This window comes from Caenorhabditis remanei, chromosome III (genome assembly GCF_010183535.1).
Source record: "Caenorhabditis remanei strain PX506 chromosome III, whole genome shotgun sequence".
NCBI classification, from domain to species: domain Eukaryota; kingdom Metazoa; phylum Nematoda; class Chromadorea; order Rhabditida; family Rhabditidae; genus Caenorhabditis; species Caenorhabditis remanei.
This window is the reverse complement of record NC_071330.1, coordinates 6,992,459-7,015,868: the sequence shown is the minus strand read 5'-3', so window position 1 is coordinate 7,015,868 and position 23,410 is coordinate 6,992,459. Positions and strand designations below refer to the sequence as shown.

At 39.7% G+C, this 23,410-nt stretch overlaps 12 protein-coding genes across 12 annotated transcripts; 8 read left to right on the top strand and 4 right to left on the bottom strand.

The window, feature by feature from the left end:
* Positions 1-137: 137 nt before the first annotated feature.
* On the bottom strand, positions 138-740 carry GCK72_009626 (uncharacterized protein; the record flags this gene model as incomplete). The annotated part of the gene is made up of 4 exons (XM_003112978.1): positions 138-218; positions 265-372; positions 518-637; positions 684-740. 4 exons carry the CDS (start codon positions 738-740, stop codon positions 138-140), a joined length of 366 nt encoding a protein of 121 aa, XP_003113026.1.
* A 342-nt stretch (positions 741-1,082) lies between these two features.
* GCK72_009625 (uncharacterized protein) lies at positions 1,083-2,458 on the top strand (the record flags this gene model as incomplete). Its single annotated transcript, XM_003112797.1, has 6 exons — positions 1,083-1,160; positions 1,204-1,329; positions 1,374-1,463; positions 1,506-1,848; positions 1,898-2,289; positions 2,333-2,458. 6 exons carry the CDS (start codon positions 1,083-1,085, stop codon positions 2,456-2,458), a joined length of 1,155 nt encoding a protein of 384 aa, XP_003112845.1.
* A 67-nt stretch (positions 2,459-2,525) lies between these two features.
* Positions 2,526-3,560, bottom strand: GCK72_009624 (uncharacterized protein; the record flags this gene model as incomplete). The annotated part of the gene is made up of 5 exons (XM_053727463.1): positions 2,526-2,771; positions 2,815-2,931; positions 2,982-3,303; positions 3,349-3,437; positions 3,483-3,560. 5 exons carry the CDS (start codon positions 3,558-3,560, stop codon positions 2,526-2,528), a joined length of 852 nt encoding a protein of 283 aa, XP_053587040.1.
* A 1,034-nt stretch (positions 3,561-4,594) lies between these two features.
* On the top strand, positions 4,595-7,006 carry GCK72_009623 (uncharacterized protein; the record flags this gene model as incomplete). Its single annotated transcript, XM_003113280.2, has 6 exons — positions 4,595-5,079; positions 5,148-5,640; positions 5,690-5,791; positions 5,839-6,362; positions 6,406-6,734; positions 6,843-7,006. 6 exons carry the CDS (start codon positions 4,595-4,597, stop codon positions 7,004-7,006), a joined length of 2,097 nt encoding a protein of 698 aa, XP_003113328.1.
* Positions 7,007-8,286: 1,280 nt separating this feature from the next.
* Positions 8,287-9,625, top strand: GCK72_009622 (uncharacterized protein; the record flags this gene model as incomplete). Its single annotated transcript, XM_003113073.2, has 7 exons — positions 8,287-8,328; positions 8,372-8,578; positions 8,621-8,686; positions 8,734-8,925; positions 9,004-9,092; positions 9,140-9,342; positions 9,399-9,625. The coding sequence occupies 7 exons, from the start codon at positions 8,287-8,289 to the stop codon at positions 9,623-9,625; spliced, it is 1,026 nt and encodes a 341-aa protein (XP_003113121.2).
* A 505-nt stretch (positions 9,626-10,130) lies between these two features.
* GCK72_009621 (uncharacterized protein) lies at positions 10,131-11,849 on the top strand (the record flags this gene model as incomplete). Its single annotated transcript, XM_003113054.2, has 4 exons — positions 10,131-10,204; positions 10,632-10,932; positions 11,003-11,503; positions 11,550-11,849. The coding sequence occupies 4 exons, from the start codon at positions 10,131-10,133 to the stop codon at positions 11,847-11,849; spliced, it is 1,176 nt and encodes a 391-aa protein (XP_003113102.2).
* Positions 11,850-12,210: 361 nt separating this feature from the next.
* Positions 12,211-13,301, top strand: GCK72_009620 (uncharacterized protein; the record flags this gene model as incomplete). Its single annotated transcript, XM_053727462.1, has 3 exons — positions 12,211-12,270; positions 12,970-13,057; positions 13,189-13,301. The coding sequence occupies 3 exons, from the start codon at positions 12,211-12,213 to the stop codon at positions 13,299-13,301; spliced, it is 261 nt and encodes an 86-aa protein (XP_053587039.1).
* A 1,656-nt stretch (positions 13,302-14,957) lies between these two features.
* GCK72_009619 (uncharacterized protein) lies at positions 14,958-18,137 on the top strand (the record flags this gene model as incomplete). The annotated part of the gene is made up of 10 exons (XM_053727461.1): positions 14,958-15,228; positions 15,334-15,424; positions 15,467-15,548; positions 15,594-15,724; positions 15,771-16,322; positions 16,403-16,523; positions 16,630-16,791; positions 16,836-17,041; positions 17,089-17,219; positions 17,269-18,137. 10 exons carry the CDS (start codon positions 14,958-14,960, stop codon positions 18,135-18,137), a joined length of 2,616 nt encoding a protein of 871 aa, XP_053587038.1.
* A 194-nt stretch (positions 18,138-18,331) lies between these two features.
* Positions 18,332-18,753, bottom strand: GCK72_009618 (uncharacterized protein; the record flags this gene model as incomplete). The annotated part of the gene is made up of 2 exons (XM_053727460.1): positions 18,332-18,450; positions 18,633-18,753. The coding sequence occupies 2 exons, from the start codon at positions 18,751-18,753 to the stop codon at positions 18,332-18,334; spliced, it is 240 nt and encodes a 79-aa protein (XP_053587037.1).
* Positions 18,754-18,797: 44 nt separating this feature from the next.
* GCK72_009617 (uncharacterized protein) lies at positions 18,798-19,202 on the bottom strand (the record flags this gene model as incomplete). The annotated part of the gene is made up of 3 exons (XM_003112804.1): positions 18,798-18,888; positions 18,940-19,015; positions 19,100-19,202. 3 exons carry the CDS (start codon positions 19,200-19,202, stop codon positions 18,798-18,800), a joined length of 270 nt encoding a protein of 89 aa, XP_003112852.1.
* A 395-nt stretch (positions 19,203-19,597) lies between these two features.
* Positions 19,598-20,923, top strand: GCK72_009616 (uncharacterized protein; the record flags this gene model as incomplete). Its single annotated transcript, XM_003112806.2, has 4 exons — positions 19,598-20,007; positions 20,057-20,285; positions 20,335-20,455; positions 20,502-20,923. The coding sequence occupies 4 exons, from the start codon at positions 19,598-19,600 to the stop codon at positions 20,921-20,923; spliced, it is 1,182 nt and encodes a 393-aa protein (XP_003112854.1).
* A 733-nt stretch (positions 20,924-21,656) lies between these two features.
* GCK72_009615 (uncharacterized protein) lies at positions 21,657-23,222 on the top strand (the record flags this gene model as incomplete). The annotated part of the gene is made up of 4 exons (XM_053727459.1): positions 21,657-21,863; positions 21,916-22,314; positions 22,376-22,696; positions 22,743-23,222. The coding sequence occupies 4 exons, from the start codon at positions 21,657-21,659 to the stop codon at positions 23,220-23,222; spliced, it is 1,407 nt and encodes a 468-aa protein (XP_053587036.1).
* Between the last annotated feature and the right edge of the window lie 188 nt (positions 23,223-23,410).

Genomic DNA, 23,410 nt, shown 5'->3' with positions numbered 1-23,410 from the left:
AAACAATTATTACTGAGATATTTTCAGCGTCCCACAACGCAAACATATGATAAAAACTGATTTCAAGTGACACTTTTATCGAATATCAGCACTAATAAAACGCCTGCTCGAATACAATCGATTACAACGATAATCATTTAGCGGTCGAATTTAGCCGGGAAACGTCCCTCGGCAAGAAGCTCGTCCCATCTCTCAGTCCAGAATCCAGGGCAGAAGTCCTGAAAACCGATTAAATCAACGTTCGGGAAAATAATATTCTCATACCTTGTAAACGTTCTGGAAGAACTTGCATGGCTTGTAGTCCTGTCCCATCAACTCATTACAGCGATGGAAGTCAACGTAATAGGCGAAGCATTGACGTTGCTTACGGACCTGAAAAGTAGAACATTTCTGGAATAAGATCACAATAACTTAGAAAATTAAAAAAAACAAACCATCTAACTAGTTAAGATCGCATTAATAGTCATGAAACCCAGCTGCTTTACGGTGCTTTTCATATTAATTTTAAAACACTCACTTGTGGGAATCTAGCGTCATAAGGAGCTGCCCAGAGAAGATCCTTCTTCACACTTTCGTGTGTCTCCTTTTTGTACCAGTCTGGAGAGTCTGGGTGACGGAGAGCATCGGAGAACTTCTCCTGTAAAACTTCAGATAAGATACGCTGCTTAAAATTAAAAACTTGCCTTGTATTGCTGAAGTCTTTCGTAGGTGGTTGGGGGAACCTCAACTTGGACAGGCATTACTGAAAATAATAATTTTAACAAACGGACAAGAGACTTTACGTGATTATTCTTGAGAGTATATTTTAAGTACAGTAAATTTAACTATTTTTTAAAATCAATAAAGTATCCGTTGAAAACGCAGCGCGAGCCTTGCGTCGTGCGTCTCAATACACTTTTGACGCATAAAACGCTCCTCAATGTCATACACTCAAGAGCGCTACAGAGCACGTTTGCAACTTTATTTTTTCGACAAATTTTTTTTGCAAAAAGTTCAAAATAAAGTGTGACTGTTTATAAACATGCTTATAAAAACAACTAGAAAATCGATGAAAGTGTAATCTTCAATTTTTTACAGAAAGAATGACTGAAAATGCATTCGTCGCACCTGAAAAGATGATAAAAAATGTGTTCGATCTCAATCCTTGGTACTTCTCGAAGGTAAACCTGTCTCTCGTTAAAGTTTAAAACAAAATCTGTACAGGCTTATGAAGAATATCTGGCATTCTTGCACCGTCTCAATGATTCGGTGATTGGTGTCCACACAACGGCAGATTTACGATGCAACGAGTTAGTCATCGATTTCATCGAAATGCTAGATGGTCTTGAGGTTTGAGATGCACCTTGTGGATAGCAAAACACTCTAAATTTTAGAAGTGGATTGATGAAATTCCATTGGAGGAAATATCAGAGCAAAGGTTCGGAAACAAGGCATTCAGGCATTTTTACGAGAAATTGTGCAAGGTAATTTCACAGTTTAGGATTTTTCCGTACCAAACATTTTAGGAAGCACCGGAGCTACTGAAAAATGTTCTCCCCTCTAACACTCATGATGCTCTTATTGAATTAGTTCCATACTTCACTGAGTCGTTCGGAAACTCTACAAGGATCGACTATGGGTCCGGCCACGAAGCAAACTTCCTTATCTTCATTTTCTGTCTCCAAAAACTGGGAGTATTCAATGACCACGATAATCAAGTTCTGGTTTTACGTATTTTCAATAAATATCTAAGAGTGTGTCGCCACCTACAGACAAAGTTCAAGATGGAACCCGCAGGAAGTAGAGGCGTTCATGCAATTGATGATTTTCAATTTGCTCCCTTCATTTTCGGTAGCGCTCAATTAATTGGTGTGTTATAAATCATTCTAACTATAAAACAATATTAGTAACGTTTCAGGTTCAAAAAGTTTGGTTCCTGACAGTTACTTGAAATCAACTGTTGTCGAAGCTAATGCACATATAAGCCTGTTCCTGGATGCTGTGAACTTCATCAACCAAACAAAAACCGGGCCATTTCATGAACATTCCAATCAGTTATGGAACATTTCTGCTGTCCCTCACTGGAAAAAAGTAAACAGTGGAATGTTCAAAATGTATGAGGGAGAAGTACTGAAGAAATTTCCCGTTGTGCAACATTTGATGTTTGGGTCTTTGTTTTCTTTCGAGCGAACAGAACACATCAAAGAATCTTCTGAAGATATTTCTCAGATTTCACGTGATGATTCAATGCCACCAGTTTGTCAAATGCCTCCTCGAGCTCCAGCACAGCATGGAATGTTCGCTTTCCAAGTGAGTTTCCTGTTTTTGATCGTGCAGATTGTTTTCTTCTCAGATTCCGGCAGCTGCCAACTCTTCAACTGTTCGGTCTGCGACTGTTGTGGAATCTGGAGATTTAAGAAAACTTCATACTGAGAAACATCCTGAAGAACGTTGCCCACCTCCGATGCCTGAACCATAAACAGTTTTAACTTAGATCTCATGTGCGTATTGTTTTCTGTGAAAATAATTTTTAACCAGTCATACGTTTATTTATTTGTATTCAAAAATTCTTGATGAAGTGCGCCGACACGATCGATTATAATAGACTCTATTTCGATTTCGTTTGTATTATCAACAGGAAGATTGATTTCTTCTCCTTCTTCTCTGTCTTTACGAACAAGTGTAACTTTGTGCTTCCGTGTTGACAGCATGTTTGCGATTACAAGCTGGTGACCGTATTTGGAAAGCGCGGCTTTAGCTTTTGGTAGTAACTTGCTTTCATCCGTCTCCAGCTGGAATATGCAACTGATAACAGTTTTCTCAAATTCAAGATACCTTGAACGAAACAATGAATGCTTTTGGAACGAAACAGTTGACAACTTTCTCAATAACTTTAGGTGCAACACTAAGGGCAAGATGAAGTTCGGAGTTGCTCGCAATCTTGTGCGTCGGCTGCAATTCATTCGGTTGGATGATATCTTGAATTTAGAGTTTCCACTTACTAGTTCTGTTACTACAAAGTCCGAAACCGCGGCAGCAAGATAAACCATCGCTCGTGATCCCAGTGGATTCAGATGAATGCATATTTGTTCGAGTCGTGTCATATATTGGTCGAATGTTTTGAACGGTATATACAAAATCGCTTCTTCGTATTTTACTTTTTCTTTTAAAATGCTTGCAATATTTGGTATCTTGCAGACGACGGTTTCGTCTGATTCATCTAGAGTCAAAGAGTTGAAAATGTTGGGGAAGTGGCGGGAGAAAGGCTTCAGTGACTCCTCCCGGTGCATGAAGATGACTGCGTATCCAGCTCGAAGGAAGTATCTGCAACTTATGTTTGGTTCAATTTGCCTGTATGACCTATCTCACTCTGCACTGGAGGCTCCACGGGTTCCCATAGAGAAGTTATCAATGAATCGAACCGTGTTCTTTTCCAGGGGCACTTGAGTTCCACCACTCTGAAACCGACAGTAATACTTCTTCTTTTTGAATGTTCATCATACCGTTATGAATACAATGCGTTTATTCGGATGTTTCTTCAGAAAGTCATCAATGGGTTGATCAGGGGCGATGTTACTCATGTTTCAATGCTTTCTTCTGGAAATATCTAGTCAAATTGTTGATATTTTTGAAAGTTGCAATTAGTATATAAATGTATGTGTCAAATATACTTCGTACTGAGGGCAGGGGGCGAGAGACTTTCTAATTTTGTCAGTTTTTCACGACTGAATATTTATAATATTTTACGCTATATTTCAAGTATGTCGTGTATCAAAACATCACGTGAAATGATATTTTTTTGTTGTAAATTTTGAATTGGGGTACGGTTGACAAGAGCTCAAAAGTCTGCAAACACCGCCACGCGAAAGTGCATGCTGTTGGATTGACACTGCGTTTTTCTCAGTTTTATTTTTTTTCCGGTTTTTCTTCACTAACTTCTTGATTAGTACATTTCATGAATTAATTTATAGCTTCAAAATTATCTGAGAACGCATATAGTTGATTGAAGAAGCACATCAGCGTATGTTTCCATGTCGATTACTGTGTGGCCTACTTTAGTTTTATCCTTGGTAACAGACGGTTTATTTCTTCTTTTTAGTTCCTCTGCGAAATGAGGATCCCAGAAAAGAGCCATTAATATTACTTTCCTTGTTCATTGATCAGAATTCTCTATTGCGAAACATAATTCCTTTAATTTAATCGCTCCTGCCCTTGTTGCGTTTTATTTCTTCACTTTGGTTTTCACCCGTGTTCAAAATATATACTTTTCAAGTTGCACCGATTAAGTTGTTGAAATATCGACTTTGTCCTGCTCGCCTGGATGGGCGGAACAAAAATCGATAGGGTGGTGCGCCACGCATTCTCTGCGTCTCCGTTGTGTTCTTTCCTCTCTGCTTTTCCATCCGGACTCGGGCGAGTGCGAGAAACGCGAGCTTCGCATTCGCCGTCTTTTCTGATGTAACCACTATTCTAACCTTTTTACTTTTTAGGAACTAGTGTTCACGCAGGCGCCTATGATATTTTCGTTCTCTCACTTTTTGTTGTTACCCACTTCATGGATTTTCTTAATACTTGTATTTAGGGTTGATCGCATACTTGCGCGTGCTGTTTTTTGATGGAAAATAACCAATCGAACAATGGAAGCAGTGGAAATGCTGCTCTAAACAAAGGAGGACGTTACGTGCCACCGCATCTTCGCGGAGGAGATGGGTCGAGTGCAACATCAGGAGGCGATGAACGCCGCGGTGGTAGCAGCGGCGGTTTCCGCCGTGGAGGCGGAAACAGTGGAGGATACGATCGTGGATACAACGATAACCGTGGAGGTGGAAGTTATGGCGGAGGGAACCGTGGTTCTGACGATCGTGGTTACAACAACAGTGGTGGAAACCGTGGGTACAGTAACCGCGGTGAAAGCAACCGAGGCGACAGCAACCGTGGAGACAGCAGTCGCGGAGGAGACCGTGGCGGGTACAACCGTCAGGAAAGAGGAGATGGAGGGTCAAACTTCAATCGTGGATTTAACAATCGTGATAGTGGATACGATAACAGAGGTTCAGGCCGGTCATACAACAGCGATCGTCGTGACAACGGAGGAGATTCGTAAGTGTACCTTCAGAATTCCTGTGTAGCAACCTATTTTGTAATCAGTTTAAGTTTTGAATTTGCAGCCAAAACACTCGCTGGAATAATCTCGATGCTCCTAGCAGAAATGAACGCGGAACATCGAAATGGGAAAACCGTGGGCCAAGAGACGAACGCACCGAGCAGGAACTTTTCTCCGGGCAGCTCTCCGGAATCAACTTCGACAAATACGAAGAGATTCCAGTGGAAGCTACAGGAGACGACGTCCCACAACCCATCGGTCTCTTTTCTGATCTCAGTCTTCACGAATGGATCGAAGACAATATCAAAACTGCCGGATACGATAGACCAACACCAGTGCAAAAATACTCTATTCCAGCTCTACAGAGTGGGCGTGACTTGATGTCATGTGCTCAAACTGGATCTGGAAAGACTGCAGCTTTCCTTGTACCACTTGTCAATTCTATTCTGCAAGATGGGCCAGATGCCGTGCATCGTTCCGTTACCAGTTCTGGAGGAAGAAAGAAGCAGTATCCAAGCGCACTGGTTCTTTCACCAACTCGTGAGCTGTCTCTTCAAGTAATTGCAGCTTATCTTTCAGTGTTTCTTATTCTTGATACTTTTCCAGATTTACAACGAGTCTCGTAAATTTGCATACCGCACTCCAATCACGTCAGCACTTCTTTATGGAGGACGTGAAAACTACAAAGATCAGATTCACAAGTTGAGAGTGAGTATAATTGTCGTTTCGTTCAACATTGTGACTATTATTTTCAGTTGGGTTGTCATATTCTCATTGCAACTCCTGGTCGTTTAATCGATGTGATGGATCAAGGTCTTATCGGGCTTGAAGGATGCCGTTACTTGGTTCTCGATGAGGCAGATCGTATGTTGGACATGGGTTTCGAACCACAGATCAGGCAAATCGTCGAGTTCAACCGCATGCCACCAAAGGAAGAGCGTGTCACAGCAATGTTCTCTGCTACTTTCCCAAAAGAAATTCAACTTCTTGCACAAGATTTTTTGAAGCCCAACTACGTGTTTTTGGCTGTTGGAAGAGTTGGATCTACCTCAGAAAACATTATGCAAAAAATAGTTTGGGTTGAGGAAGATGAGAAGCGGTCTTATTTGATGGATCTTCTTGATGCCACTGGTGATAGTTCTTTGACTCTTGTTTTTGTTGAAACCAAACGAGGAGCTTCCGATTTGGCATACTATCTGAGTCGTCAGAACTACCAAGTAGTGACTATTCACGGAGATTTGAAGCAGTTCGAAAGAGAGAAACATCTCGATTTATTCAGGTAGTTTTTAAACAATCTGACTTTACAAAAAGTGTATTTACAGAACGGGGACTGCCCCAATTCTTGTTGCCACTGCCGTTGCTGCTCGTGGTCTCGATATTCCAAATGTGAAACATGTTATTAACTACGATCTTCCATCGGATGTTGATGAATATGTTCATCGCATCGGACGTACTGGTCGTGTCGGAAACGTTGGACTGGCTACTTCCTTCTTCAACGACAAAAATCGGAACATCGCCCGTGAGCTGATGGATCTGATTGTTGAAGCGAACCAAGAACTCCCCGATTGGCTCGAAGGAATGTCTGGAGACATGAGAAGCGGAGGAGGATATCGTGGCCGTGGTGGACGTGGAAACGGACAACGTTTCGGAGGTAGGAATGCAGACTTTGCTCACGATCTTGTTCTTATTAAAAGTCGAGTATTTTAAATTAAGTCTTTAATGCTAGAGAATTTTTCTCGCTTCAAAAATAATATTTCAGGACGCGATCATCGTTATCAAAACGGTGGCGGCAACAATGGAGGTGGAAGCGGAGGATTCGGTGGTGGACAGCGCTCCGGAGGAGGTGGTGGAGGATTCCAATCAAGCGGAGGACGTCAGCAACAGACACAGCGTGCTCAGCCGCAGCAAGATTGGTGGAGTTAATTTAACTCCGGATCTCCTGTGTTTTCTTTTTTCTCTACTCCTTTTTAAGCAAGCACATTAGTTAATTTCTTCAATAACCGTTTATTAAGTACTTTATTCATGTTAGTTTTCGTAAAATATGGTCTTATTTTAAGAATATGCGAAAGACTCTATTTATCGTAAACCAGTTTTGCTTTTGTAACTCATCGTCGCTATCTACTTTGACTTGGAAGTGGGTTGCTCCGAGGAGTGTGCCGTTGTTCCTGAACTCTAATATTTAGAGTCTTTTCACTTTTATGATTCGCCTTTTTTCCGTGTGTGTGTCGCGTTACGTTGTGTGCTGCTCTCTCTTTTGCCTAACTGTTGGCTCTTCCCGTACGGCTCTCTTCTTCATTGGAGTCGCATTTGCTTGGTTTCCATTTTCGGAATTCCGGGCAATTACGGTGGCGCTATAAGGCAAAAATGCATCACCCTCAACTTGTTGGTTTTGAACTATAACTTACTGTTTTCTGTTCTTTTATCCAGCCCAACTTAATTGATTATGACCGAAATTTTATAGGATATTTATTTTCTTCTTTTTCGCTGTTCTTATAGGTAGTAACTTATTCGTTATTTCATTTTGATTTTTCGCGTGTACTATCCACTTCTGATCTGATCATGCGAAAAGCTGGTAACCACTCGTTCATAATGTCCTATAATAATTGTCATATTTCTTTCCTGTGACACACGCTGTTTGAAATGTGCTTGTTTCATAACTTATTCTTTTTCAGTGGCACGCTCTTGTATTATGCTCCCTTCCTCATTTTCGATACCCAAAAGAATCGAATCTCGTGTTCATTGTTCACAAGTTCTCGATCTAGCGACGGGTTTTTACATCCTCTTTATTAATGTGGCTTTTCCCTCTGTTTAAATTATTTTAACCTTCCGAACTTTCTTTGTCCCCACTTTTCTCTCTCTCTCTTTATGTTTATTGAATGAATAAAATAAAATACAATACAATATACAATAACGTTAAATTCAGTTCTACTGGAGGTTGAATTCCCTATACACGATTTTTCACCGCATAAGAATACTATGCATGGTCTCCTGTATGGTGCACGGCCGTTGCGTATACGTAACGGAATCGACTGGCATATGCGCTCTATCGAAATCCCTATAGGAGGGTTTTGAATTGGTGAATATATTGATTTTTGCATTCATGGTGTTTGTAATACGGCCGTTAAAACTAAAAGTGGATGAAAATCAACAATACTTTGAGCATATTTTACGAATTTTATTACTTTATTTATTACAGGTAAAAAATGTCATCATTCCGTCATCCGCAGGCAACACCGGCAAGAAACGTTAGCCATCCGTTTCAAAGCATATCTAACTAAATTTTTCCAGTTCCAAGACATGTCATCTCGTGGCCCCAAAGTTCCAGATCGTCCCCTTCAACCTTATATGCGATACAGTCGCAAAATGTGGCCGAAAGTGAGAGCCGAAAATCCGGATGCTCAATTGTGGGATATCGGGAAAATCGTCGGAAAGATGTGGCTGGAGACGACTGATGCGGAAAGATCAATTTTTCAGCATGAATATGAGTTAGAGAAGGTATAAATTATACTTATATCTCAATACCGTATAATTTTCTAGGCTGACTATGATAAACAAATGAAAAACTTCCAAGGCAATGGAATGTCGAACTTCATGATGAGCAAGGTACCGCTTTGATGGTTTTTCGATCATTTTCAATTCATAAATTTTAGAGTCGAGCGAAAAACAACGAGAAAATGTCCAGAAATAGAATGGATGCCGGAGGAGTCGTTATTCAACCGGTGGATGAAGATGATGGTGGTAATGAGATGAGCACTCGACGTCTGGCGGGAGTGAGATATGAAAGAAACAACCGACTCGTCAGTGATCTTTTCTCTCCAAGCATCGTCACCGATACGAGAACGGTATTCTTTTTTTTTACAAATAATCTATGCCAATTTTTACAAAATGATCAATAAGAGAGAATAATAGAATGTATTCAGGTCGTTCCTCATCATCGAATGGACATGCTGAAAAGACAAGCTGCTTCTTTGGGAACACATCAAAGTAAACTGGAAGAAGAATTGACAAAGTCCGTCCAATATTTCGTGTGAACAACTCATAAATCTCATTTTTCAGACTGGAGAGAGCCCATGATAATAGAAAGAGAGCTATTGAAAAAGGAAGTGATGATTTCCAAGAGCAATTGAAGAAGGTGGTCAGCGAGAAACCAGTGGTAGACGAAGATAAGTTCGAACAGACTGTTAAAGAGTGGGAAGAGAAACTCACAGCCGCATACGAAGAGTATAAGAAGAACAAAACTGATTCAGCGACACAGAATGGTAAGAGACGATGATCATTAATATGTAATCATTCATTGTGTTCACTAATTTTTCAGCGAATTCTGCACCTCTGTTGAGGAATTTGGTAATGGAGGAAACGCCGAAGGCAGGAGGACGAAACAAAGAGCAAAAAGAAACTGTCCAGGAGAAACAAGTCGAAAGCAACGACAGTGTGCCAAATGAGAGTGTGGAAACGGATAATACTGAGACTGCTGAGGATAAAACCCCTGATAGCCACAATGCGGAACAGAAGCCAACAGAGGACGAGAAAATGGAAGAATAATATAAACTCTAATCGATTACACTACTAAACAATGATATTGAAAAATTTTAACTTCCGGGCTTTCTTTTTTATCTACTCTTCTATCATCACACTTCCTTTATAATTGAGCTATTCCCATTCATTTATTTATTTATTGATCTATTTATCGTTCTTGTGTTATAACCTAAAAATAGAAAACTCATGATGTGAACATCATTTGTTCTCTGTCCCTCCTTTCGTCTCAACTGATAAAGCATTTACTGATTTGAGAAAAAACCGAATGCTTTCACACCATGAGTGCTCTAACACCGACCATAGTCACAACTCACACAATCGAAACAGAAACAAAGAGCTGGTTTCCTTTGTCACTGACACTTACACAGCTGTCTTCTTCTCCCCAACTTGGTTTCGTTTTCTCTTATCACTCCACCCTAATGAGGCGGTGCGAACGTACTTCTGTACTATAAAAGACCGTCATGGTAACACAAAAATCAGCCTCGTCTCATCAAAAACAAAGTTACACAATATGCTCTATCGACTCTTGTTTCTTTATTTCTCCGTTGTTCATGCAGAACTGGAGATGGTTCAAGTTCTCGTCAGGTGAGTTCTAATTCTTTTTTTTACATCTGAGTCGTTTCGCAACTTTTTTTAAAAAGAAAATGAAAATCAAATAGAGGTTTTTTCTAAATTTTGATCCTTCTTTCATCTAGTCTTCTACTAATTCGAGTTTCTAAAGTTAGGAGAGAATTGAAAAAAGGCATTTCACTTGAGAAATCATATATGTACCAAGAAGTTATAGAAACCTGGAAACACAGATTTAAAAATAATTGTTTCTGAAGTTAGCGTGAAGGATCTCTCCGAGCTTTGTTCTATCCTAGATGACTCGCCAGTCAGATTTCGATACTCAAAAAATTCTCCACTCATTTTGAGTCATCACATTTCCGCTATGACGAGTTTTTTCTGATAAGAGTGACTCCCTTTTTCCAATGTTTCATAACATATGATATCATATAATAACTATTTTCAGACATGGAGACAGAGCTCCATCCTTCACTTATCCATTGGATGAGCCAACATTCGAAGTATCCAAACACTTTCCACGTGGATATTCTCAGTTGACACAACGGGGATTCAAACAAGCGAAAGAAGTCGGAACATTCTTGAGAAGTCGCTATTCGGGACTCGTGAATCAATTCAATCGAAAAGAAACATTGATCAGATCAAGTGATAAAGATCGGTGTATTGAGACGGCAATTGGAATTACACAGACATTATTTCCGGATGACATTGTTCCAGTACACACTTTTTCACACTACAAACATGATTTGGTGAGTCCTCTTCAACTGTTATAATTGTATAAATATCAACTGTTATAATTGTATAAATAGAGTATTTCAGCTGCTGAAACCAAACAGTGTCCATTGCCGTCGAGTTGATGAATTAGTGAAGGATGATAAGAAACAACTGACAACTTTGGTTGATTCTGAACATAAAGATCTATTTGCATTCCTTTCTAAAAAGACTGGATGGAATTTGGATGGTTCTAGAATCTCTGACGTCTTCAATGTTCTTCATAGGAAGTATTCAAATGGAGTTCCTCAACCCGACTGGGTTAATCTTGTTCTTTCAAATGTTACCGAGTTGAAACGACAGTTCAGAAGTATTGAATTCAATTCTGATGAGAAATCCAAAATGAGAACTGGCTATCTTCTCGGACAAGTCACAAAAGACATGAATGAACAGAAAGAAAGTGGACGGAAGCTCATTGTATATGCTACACATGATGCTACAGTAACCTCAATGATGTATAGTTTGGGAATATCGGATCACCAATTAGTCCCATATACTGCTGCATTGATTGTGGAACTTCATTCTATCAATCAGAGAAAATATGTGAAGGTTTGTCCGAAAGTCAGAATTCTCATAAATTGTCTTTCTTTTCCAGATTCTCTACCGTAACTCCACATTATCAAATCCTCGCGAGATGCGTCTTCCTGGATGTGATATTCTTTGTCCGATGGAAGCTTATCACCGTTTTGTATCAGATCGTATTGTTGCAAACAAAGAAGAACACGACGTCATCTGTCAAAACCACATCTTCAGAGAAGCACCTCAAACGAAACCGTTCGATATCTCATCACTTCAAAAACTACTTCCCGAAGAAGATAATCTCTTCTCAACCTTAATTACTGTCGGATCTCTCTCCTATTTCGATCTCTATTCTAGCTTGAAAATGAAACATTGACATCTTCTCCAAGTTATTTTTTGGATGAAACAAAAACGAAAAGCGAAGAAGATTCTTAGTCTCCTGAGGTTCTTGTGTCATTTATTTGCCAATTCTTTCTCCAAAGTCGCCACTGGTCACACACAAAGAAATCTTTCTCAAACACTAAGCCACATTCAACGTCTCTGTCCGATTTGCACTGTTTCTCCTCTCAATATGTCTCAGCCTCAAGAGCTGCGGAGCAAGCACAACCGGCCATCTCTCTCTCCCGCGCATACGGCAAACGAAGCTTCTGTCTTTTTTCAAGGAGCTACCGAAGTTGTTATAATTATAAATATTTTGTCGATTTACCTTTTTTTGAAACCTACTTTACTGGTTCGGAATGTTTGGATGTATTGCTCCGCCCAGGCAATCGAGGAGTATTATGAGATCATGCTCACAGGTTAGTTCGGTTTTAAAACGGTGGATGATATATGTTTTCATTAGAAGTTCTTCAATCGAATTAGGTAGTATGTGTAGCTTCTGAAAAGTGATTTCCGGAACGTCCCTTTTCTTTTCCAAAGTCGTTCATGACTACTGTAGCTACAGTAATCTCACTGTCGTCTGGTCTATAGACAAGATGACTGAAGAGTGTGAACTGGAATCTAGAAATGATTTATGAAAATAGATATTTCTAAATAATTGAAATGTAACTTTGAATAAGTAATGGGCCTACTACAAATCATTTGTTGCTTTTTGTTAGTTCGTGAATAACTATAAGTCGATTATGATTGCGTTCATTTTTATAATGGTTTCTTTTTGAAATGAAAGTTAATGAATTCATTTTTCTTCAAAAACAGAAAAAGAAAATAGAAAAATTCGATCTTCGAGTTGTTACACCTACCGTACCCTACAGTAATCTGACCTTTTTCGGGGTATGATAAATACTCACGGTTACTACATATAACCGGAAATCATACTGTAACATACAAAGTTTTATGGATCTACCCACGAAGAAAACTTGCCTACCCACGAACTCAAAATAATGCATTTTTATGGCACAAAAATGCAAAAAATGCATTAAATTGCATTCGTGAATAGAATTAAATTGCATTAAATGGTACAAGTTTTCTTCGTGGGTAGATCCATTAGTATTTTTCAGGACTCCCGTGAGTTTCATGGTGATCCGAGATTCCATCGACCAGCTTCAGTAGATCTTCGACAACCACGACATACGCTCACGACACGAGGTGAGATTCATCAATTTATGATTTGTTTTTTTCCCCTTTTCATTCCTGATTCAATATTGAAATGGTTTCAAAATATACATTTTTCATATCTTCCCAAAAGAATATCTATCAATTTTCCATCTCATTTTCAGAAAGATCGGCGACACCTCCAGCGACTTTAGGCCACTCAACTCATAACAACAAGCCACCGAAAATGAAACGACTCGACAAGTGGATTGGTAATTTATTAAGTGAACGTGGTTAGTGTAGATCAACAATCAAATGAACTCTTTTTTTGAAGAGTTATCTGTGAGGTAACAACTTGAGTGTCAGATACTTAGAATAACAACTTTAAATCTTTAAAAAATCAATCCATGACATAAGAAAAATGATCTCCAAAGAATCTCCGTTTCTCTTGCTCTTCTCCCTCAATATCCGATTGATTTTAATTTTAGTTTCACTCGTCGTTTTGCCTCATCCCCTCGTCCTATTATCTAGTACTCGCGCGGCGAGGCGATCGGGACCAAGAGGATTCATGTTGTTGTAACAGTCTAGCTTCTTTCATCTCTATCAATTGACAATTCTCTACTCCACTGATGGCCTCTAACCTCTCAAAATCTCTCATCGTCTGTTCTGTCGTTGTCGTATTCGAATACAATTACACCGTGCTTTTGCACATTTTACTTAGACTTTCGCAATTTGCTTCTCCTCCCGAAGACTCTTGAGATTTTATGACAAGGATTCATATTTATGTGAACATATGATTTACTCTTCTCCTCGCTTTTGATTTCTAGTTGTTCTTTGAATTGTCTTCTTAGTTGTTGTAGTTACACATGTTCATATTGTTATCCAATGATCACCCAAAAGGGTACTTTAGTTGCACAGATGTTCTTTAGAACATGTGTTTAGTACATGTGCACTTTAGTTATTCCATGTATCAATTTTCTTTTATTCCTCTTTCTCTTTTACTCAGTTTTGTCAACGATTGAGAGAAGTGTAGATTACCTGATTTCAATAAGTAGTTGTGGATAAGTTTAAAGTCAACGAAACTTTCAAATAACCACTATTTTTGGATGAGACTCTTTTTCAAATCATCTGTAAATGAGACCAAATATACAAAAGTGTTTCGCAAACTATTATTGTAGATTTAGTGTTTTGATAGTTAAAAACACGGTTGATCAAATTCATACATGGCCCAGATGAGAACAACTACAGTACCTGTCAAAAGGTTGTAAACTTTGGTCGTTTTCAGTTGAACTTTGAGAACGTGTCATAATAATACTGATTGTCCCATCAAGTAGACTTTTGATGAATTATACAGATCAAAAATAAAGCTTTATTTTTGTAGTTGGCAACTTTTTTGCACTGACACTCTCTAGAGAGTTATAATCATTTTCAGACGACAGTTCAAAAATCGCACTATTTTACACTGAAATTGGAAAATTTATAACTTGCTAGGAAGCGTCCGTACAAAAAAGTTGTCAACTACAAAAATGAAGCTCTACTTTTGATCTGTATAAAACATCAAAAATGTACTTAATGAGACAATCTGTATTACCATAACACGTTCTCAAAGTTTGACAATTTCAACTGAAAACCGCCAAAGTTTACAACCTTTTGACCGGTACTGTATCTTCTCCTAGAATGATGGAAAGTCTTCTAATCTGTCACTCATTCCCAAAATTTATAAATTTTTCGCTAATCCTTTCGAAGTTTCTTTTTCTTATATGACTCATATTTTTTGCAGCACATGCTCATCTAACTTTGCACAAAAAATAAACAAAAATGAAAATAACTTGCCAATCATTGTCCGTCTGCCCATTTTTCACTTGACATCTATTCCTCTCTTCAAATTTTCAAACAACTAGATAATTTCCCGTTTCAGGGTACTAACTAGACCGTTCTCTTCCTAATCAAGAGAATGCCATTATTCAGTTGGCGTCCGCGTATTCTCGGAGGTCGAAAGACACCAGAACCCACACAGGCCGTTCAAATAACTATAGCTCCGGAACCACAGGAAATTCCGGAAGCAGCGAGTTCAAAACCTCGAAATGTTCGATTTGACGATGTGGCAAAACAACGAACAAATGATAATTATATGAAAGAGAGAACGCCTTCTGATTGGACAACTAATACATATGGGGGAGAAGCTAGAGTTATTGGAACAGTTCGTCCAGAAAAGAACCTGACAAGTTCGTTGTTAGGCAATACTATTAAATTAGAGAAACTGTGACGCTTGAGTAGATTACTGATTTCCGACAATTATTTTAAGACTTTCAAACATGTTTTTATTCTAGGTTCGAGCGGGAGAATACCCCCGGAGGAGCCAACGAATGACTGGAGATATGCAGATGATGTTAAAGTTCGAATCGATCCAATCGACAATCAGTGGGTTTTGAAGGATATATTTTTTTCATTCTGAATTTTCAGAAGACAGCTTGATTCTCAAACTTCTCGTTTCGTTCAACCTCCTTCCAGAGCCACTTCAGTACTTCAAAGCTTGAGAGAACAGGTAATCGAACCATTCCAATTATTCAACCGAATTTGAGATTTGTAGAAGGAAAATCTGGAATACGATGAAAGAAGACGTGAAGTTTCCACGTTGCCTAGCAGTTATTCGAGTTCTCGTCCAGAAGTTTATGGAACTATTCAGAGATACGATACTGTCAGCAGAACAGATTCTCATTTGTAAGCTAACTAGTTCACTTTCATATTAATAACTCTTTTATTTCAGAACTTCGGATTCTCAAACTGCAAGACATCTTGATGATATGAACGTAGTTTTTCTGCAAGCGAACGATGAGGTCAAACGAATTCTTTTGCCACGAAACTTGCACTCGATGCACCAAGTGAAAATGTCGTTTGTTCGAACATTTCCTAACGTGAATAGAGCATTTGTGGAGCAGCCACACGTCAAAATCTACATTCAAGAACCAACAAAAGGTGCACTTTTCTATGAGCTCGAGGATCCAGGAGATATAAAAAATAAATCAGTTCTTCGATTGAGAGAAAAAACTCGTGTAATGTCACCAGTTGGCTACTTGGATCAACCAGATTATCACTCTGAAACTGAACAAGATGATGGAAGACGTGGAATGATCCCAATGTTGAGACCTGCATCTGCAATGGCTGCTCCAAGTGTAAACTATATGCACAGTAATATTGTTCCGAAACCAGCAGTTTATGACATCTATTCTGATCCATATAATTCGGATACGAGCAGTCATGATAGTCGAAGTGTCACACGATCAGGATCAGCTACTCCAGTTATTGATAGAGAATCCAGGTGAGTTGGAAGGAGTCTTGCGTCGTTTTTAAAGCGTTCCATTTGAAGTTTGAAAGCGTTTTTTGTATTTTATTTTACAGAGTACGAATGGAAACAATGGAAAGGCAACTCGCCGGTCTATCAAATCTAGTTCACACCGCTCTTGTCAGTAAGGGAATGAGTGAGACAACACAAAGAGATATGGCTGAACTTCGACGAGAGGTAACTAGAATCCTATTTTCGAACACTTCGAAGTCCTCTTCTAAACTGCACTTTTCTCATTTTCTAATTATCCACCCCGCTTGCACTAATATCCCAATCACTCCAGATTCTATCCATGCACCCTGACAATGCTCGAGAATCATCCGAAGAACCCGCCTCTTCTTTATCCGATTCAATTTCTTCTCACACCGCCTATCAACTTTCTATTTTACGTAACAAGCTAAAAGAGACTCATAATGAATTGAGGCAACTCAAAAGTTCTGCACAGGTTAATCGACAACGTTGAAGCTACAAAAACGAAACCGTTTTTAGGTCAATGCTCAAACTGGGAACACTTTGTTAAGAGAAGCCGGAGATAAGATAGGACGATTGGTTTCTGAGAGAATGAGAGGAGGTCCTGTAACGACAATGACGGAAGTTCTGAATAAAGGAAGAGACGATTCGACTCTGGATAAAAATGCAGAAAGTCAACGAAATGAACATGCGAGCCGACTTGCAGATTTATTGCATTCACTTACGTAATACTTCTTCAAGAATAGACTGGATATTCATTATGTTATTTCAGAAGCTTCGAGACGAATGTAGAATCAGTACGAGGATGTGTTTTATCGAATCAAAAGAAACTAAGAATGAGCGAAGTGGAAGATATGACAGAGAAGTTAACAAATATTGGTAGACTTGCTGCAACTTTGAAAAGTAAGTGAATAGGAGTAACGCTCATTTAATTAAACTACTCAATATTCAGCTGACTTCCCACCGATTCAGATGTCAATTGAACAGCAAATAAAGAAAGATATGGAACGAGTTGTTCGAGAGGAAAAGTTCATCCGTGATCAAAATACAGCAGTTGACCAAAGTCTTCGTCGTTGCAAAGCTTTGGCCAATATAATGGTGACAATGAAAAAGTTGGCAATGGTACAAGATCCAACAATTCAAAGAAGAAAGAAAGGAGTTGAACGAACGGATTCTGGAGCTGGAACACCAACGAATGGAACACCACGTCTACCACCGAAGCCAACTGTATCTCAAGCAATTGCAATGCAACAACCAGTTAATCAAGGATATTCAAGTCATTCAGCTCCACCAACTCCTCCAGCTCATCACTTCCATTCATCTTCTATTCCTCCATCGACACCACCTGCTCAACAATTTCAAGTTTCTTCTGTTCCTCCACCACCTCCACCTCCCCCACTACCTCTTCAGCAGTCTCAGCTGACACAATCTCTCCAGTTAGCTGCAAGTAGTTCTCCTGTTGTCAATACTCCATTAAATGTTGTTAAAGTGGCTCCTCTCTACGAATACAAAGAATCTCCGAAGTCACCTGTCAGTGTTCTTGACAATGTTCTCGAAGAAGTCGGTGATCCAGGAAGTGTTCCACGTCCTCCGAGTCGGTTTTCAGTGCAAGATGTTCGGCAGAAGTTTTCGAAACCTCCAGAGCTTCCAGATCAGCTTCGCAACTTGATAGAAGATGTCGCTCGACGAGCTTCCCCAGGTCCTGATCAGATGAACGACCGAAGGCAAGATTTAGAAGAACGTCAGGAACGATTGGCTGAAAAGCAACGTCAACTGAGATCCCAGTTTCAGCAGCTACAACAACTTGCTCCTCTTCCCTAATTATGAGAATGTTTAATTATTTAGTTGTTCGTTGTCCCATAATTATTAAGCGGTCTAATATTGAAAATGACAAATATTTTAATAAAAATAAATGGAAGAAACAAGAGTAATTATGAGAATAGACAACAAACAAGAATTTTAACAGTAAAGCGACCTATTACATAACCTAGAGATGAACTATTCTATACAGAAACTTAAAACGTTTGTGGTTTTCCGGTGGCGATGATTGTATCAAGATCTTTTAGCTGTCGTTCGAATGCATCAAGTTCCTTTTGTAATTGTCGCTTTTTGAGGACGCTATAGTAATCCACACCTGAACATTAAAATTTTGATTGGATTTATAAATATTTTCGAAAAGAAGAAACACACTTTACAGGATGATAATGACATAACTGGAAAGGTACTTTTTCCAAGGAATTTCACACTTTCCGAAAAACAATAGCTTCAGTTGGAGAATTTCCTTCTTCTTTTTTTAAAATAAAAATAACTACTTACCATTGAAAGAGAAATGAATTTTGAAAAGTTCGAAACCGGCTCCACCAGTAAAGCCAATGAGGAAAAGCCCTTCCCACTTAGAGGAAAGTGTGGCGAGAACCCGTGAGAATGGTCGAATCATTTTTGAAAAGTTTGAATTAGATATCAGCGTCGTACACGATTATTTCACTTTTTGAAAGCAAATCCCGCTTTGTCTGCCTCAATTAGCTCTCTCTCAAGAATTTCTCGTTCTTCTTGGCGAATCGGCCGTACGAATCTGCAATCTCGTTGATGAGAATTAAGGTCTAAAACAACACAAAATGCTCACTTATAGTAAATTCCGGCGTTGATAACACAATACGAGGTGCTGAAGACAAGAAATCCGAGAATCGAACGGACGATAACTGTAATTAAACTTGTTTAACACTGATTTCACTAATAAAAACATTATGTTGAAGTACGGTCACAAAAGTTGAAAGACCGTTTACCTTTGTGAGCTATATCTAGTCGACGATTGGTGAAGATTCTTCGATAAAGCGGTCGGCTATCTTCTCTTCTTCGTGCCGCGAATTGGACGCGCGACCAAAACATTCACTGAAAACATCAAGAGCTTGAATATAATAATCTTTCCTCCTTGAAAATGTTAATATCATCAAAAAATTATTTAGCTTATAACTATAAATTTAGTTAAACATTCTGTGAAAACGACAAAAACCCACTGCTCACTAAAAAATACTATTTTCCGAGAGGAGTACACCGACATCGCACAGCTGAAACAACTGTTACCGTAGTTTTGGTCCCGGCACGATGGATTCGCTTACGGCAAAACTTCAAAAAATAAAAATAATGATTGTTGTGAGCAACTTTAAAAAATCGCTTTGTTGTTAAAATGACGTTTCAGTATTGATTTTCGATATTTATGAATTGAACAGGCTCAATTGTTTTCTCTTCTTTCGCCTCGAATGCTTCTCTTATATAATTTTCAGATGTCGAACATCAGTGGCCTCACATTCGAATCGGTCTTCTGTGGATCAGATACCCCTTTGAGACCGTCGCATTGCGATAATCAAATTACACAAATCAGCAAGGCTGCGAAAAGCAAAGATGATTTAGAATTATTCATGAGAAAAACTCCGCTTATGATTCTTGAAGAAGGAGCCAAAGGAGCATATCAACAAACGCCTTCATGGTCATGCGCAGAAATCCCCAGCACATCCGGCCCAGAGTTCGAAATGACCTTGACATTGAGAGGAAAAACGGTCAAAGCTCGTGCGAGCAGCAAGAAAGCTGGAAAGCAGAAAGCTGCTCTCGAGTATCTTCATCAACTTATAAACGATGGAAAACGAGTAGAATTTTTTATTCCTGGAGATACTGATGAAGAAGCTCGTGCTAATGTGTAAATCTATCAAGGATTTTGCCCAGTTAACTTAATATTATGTGTTTAGAAATGCGATAGTTGAGAGGCCACAAGAAGATACAAAACGAGGAGTTTCCATTACTGCAAAAGAAGTTGACAAATCAATCCCTACTGTCAAAGAATTCCCACCAAATGTTGATGGGGGCAAAAACTGGGTGGGAGCCTTGCAAGAGAAATGTCAAAAGCTGAAATTGGAGGGTCCTGGCTACGACGACTGTAAAATAGAAAGTAACTCTCAATTCATGGTGACATGCAGTGTGAGTTTTCCGACTATTAGTAAAGGGATAAATATCAGGAAAATTACAGATGAAAAACCAAAAAACGCGAGGAATTAAACCGAAAATCAAGCACGCTAAAAATCTTGCTGCCTGGCTTATGCTGAAGAGTTTGGAAGAAGGGATTGAAGCAGTTCAAAACTTCGATTTGTGTGAGTGCTTCGATTTGTTTTCATAAGAATCGAAAATGGTTTTTAGCGACAGAGTTCGAAGAGCTTGAAGTAGACGAGCACCTCGCTAGTATTCGAAATGAAGTCTTCAACACCAAAGATAAAAAATCTGCATTAATCGATCTACTTTCGGATAAAGCTCGCTTCTCAGAATATACTCTGGATTTCAAACTCCCAACAGTTAATAATTTTGGAATCCACCAAATTTTGCTTCAAATCGAGATATGTCGTCCTGACACTCCGGACTCGGATGACTTGCAGATGGGAGCAGAACACACACAAACACCAGAACTTATGAAAGCCATGGCTGAAAAAGAGCAACAAAGGAAAAAATTACCAGACCCTGGAACCAGAGTGTTCTCTGGACATGGGACTTCTGAAGATGAGGCCGTTCAATCCGCGTGTAAATCTGCCCTGATTCATTTCCATACTTACGACTTTACCGATTGATATGTTTTTTTTTTTGAATTACCGTGTGAATGAAATGTGCAAACTACCTTCTATATGTTCTATGTTTAACAATTATATGGACTTGAACGGTGTTATAACCACTCCAGTGATATTTCTTCATTGTTCTTTGCGCCTTTTGCTTGATTTTCGTGGCCTCGTGTCATTTTGGTACTCTGATCGTTCTTTGAAGGGGTGCCGCGTGGTTAGGCTGTGTACAAAACGTCACAGTTTGCGCGTTATGATTCCTATCTTTCTATCGGAGTGGTGCTCATCGACGCGCCTCCTGTGCCACTTGGAAAAAACCAAGATTTCATTTTTATTTAGAATGAAACGTAACAGTACGTATCCTCAGGTGTTTTTCACAACGGAATTTCGCCTTCATCAAAAAAGTCCCAAGAATGCATAATCTTTCTTTTTGACCTCCATCAAAACTCACTGCCACACTCATTTTCCCCGAAGCGTGAGAGTGAGGTTTAGAGAAGAAAAGAACAAAGTGTGCGGCCTGCGCGCCGCCCGTCCTCATTTCGAACGAGCGAAGTCTGTGAGAGATTGTTTCACCTTTCAATGCAGTTGCAAAGTTTCACAAAATTTATGATCTCTATCGTCTTGCGATAAAACAATAAATTTACTGATATCTTTCTAATTTACGCGTGTTCTCCGGGTTTCCTCGTAGATTTTATCAAATGTATGTGCTGGCTTCAAAGACTTCTTGCAGGTTTAATCCAACCAGAAAATGTCTCTCTCCGGAATGGCTCTTCGCAGACTTATCACAAAGGGAGTTATCCCGGTGTGTCAGGTCGCTCCACTTTCCACATCTGCAGATGGCTCCACCAACTTGAAGGAGGTTCTCTCCAAGAAAATTCCAGCCCATAACGCCAAAGTGAAGTCATTCCGTGCTGAGCATGGAAACACCGTCGTTCAAAGCGTCAACATCGACATGGTAATTTCGTATAAAATAGAGTACCTTGTTAATGATGAGTGTTTCATTACAGATCTACGGAGGAATGAGAAGTATGAAGGGAATGGTCACTGAAACATCCGTTCTTGATCCAGAGGAGGGAATTCGATTCCGTGGGTACTCCATTCCAGAATGCCAAAAGCTCCTTCCAAAGGCCAAGGGAGGAGAAGAACCACTTCCAGAAGCTATTTGGTGGCTTTTGTGTACAGGAGATGTCCCAACCGAAGCACAGACCGCGGCGATTACCAAGGAATGGAACGCTCGTGCCGACCTTCCAACCCACGTTGTCCGCATGCTCGACAACTTCCCAGATAACCTCCACCCAATGGCACAATTCATTGCCGCCATCGCTGCTTTGAACAATGAAAGCAAGTTTGCTGGAGCTTATGCTAGAGGAGTCGCCAAGGCTTCTTACTGGGAGTACGCTTATGAGGTAAGCAACAAAAAACAGCAGAACAGCTGCCATCGAACAAACAAATGACAAAAATTTTCAGGACTCGATGGATCTCCTCGCAAAGTTGCCAACTGTTGCCGCTATCATCTATCGCAACTTGTACCGTGATGGATCCGCTGTCAGCGTCATTGACCCAAAGAAGGATTGGTCTGCTAACTTCTCCTCCATGCTTGGATATGATGACCCACTTTTCGCCGAGCTCATGAGACTTTACCTCGTTATCCACTCCGACCACGAAGGAGGAAACGTGTCAGCTCATACTTCCCATCTCGTTGGATCGGCTCTTTCTGATCCATACCTTTCCTTCTCCGCCGCAATGGCTGGACTCGCTGGACCACTCCACGGATTGGCTAACCAAGAAGTGAGTTTATCTTTAGGAGGTCTAAAAATTAATTTATCATTTTCAGGTTCTCGTTTTCTTGAACAAGATCGTTGGAGAAATTGGATTCAATTATACCGAAGAGCAACTTAAGGAATGGGTGTGGAAGCACTTGAAGAGTGGACAAGTTGTTCCAGGATACGGACATGCCGTTCTCAGAAAGACCGATCCAAGATACGAATGCCAACGTGAATTCGCCCTCAAGCACTTGCCAAATGACGATCTTTTCAAGCTGGTCTCAACTCTTTATAAGATTACTCCAGGAATTCTTCTTGAGCAAGGAAAAGCCAAGAACCCATGGCCAAATGTTGATTCTCACTCCGGTGTGCTTCTACAATACTTCGGAATGACTGAAATGTCCTTCTACACTGTCCTCTTCGGAGTTTCGCGAGCCCTCGGATGCCTCTCACAATTGATCTGGGCCAGAGGAATGGGACTCCCACTTGAACGCCCGAAGTCCCACTCGACCGAAGGACTTATCAAGCTCGCTCTCGCCGCCAAGAAATAAAGCACTGTTTCGATCTTTTTTGTTTTTTATGAGTGTAATAAACGTATTGTCCCCCTCCCCATATACCAAATTTCTTCTGTCTATACGATTGTTTCTAGGTTAGTTGTCTCAGGATAAGAGAATTAGAATCGTTATTTTATAATTTCTGCTTGAGAAGCAAAGTTGTCCCTCCGTACCGAGATTCTCTT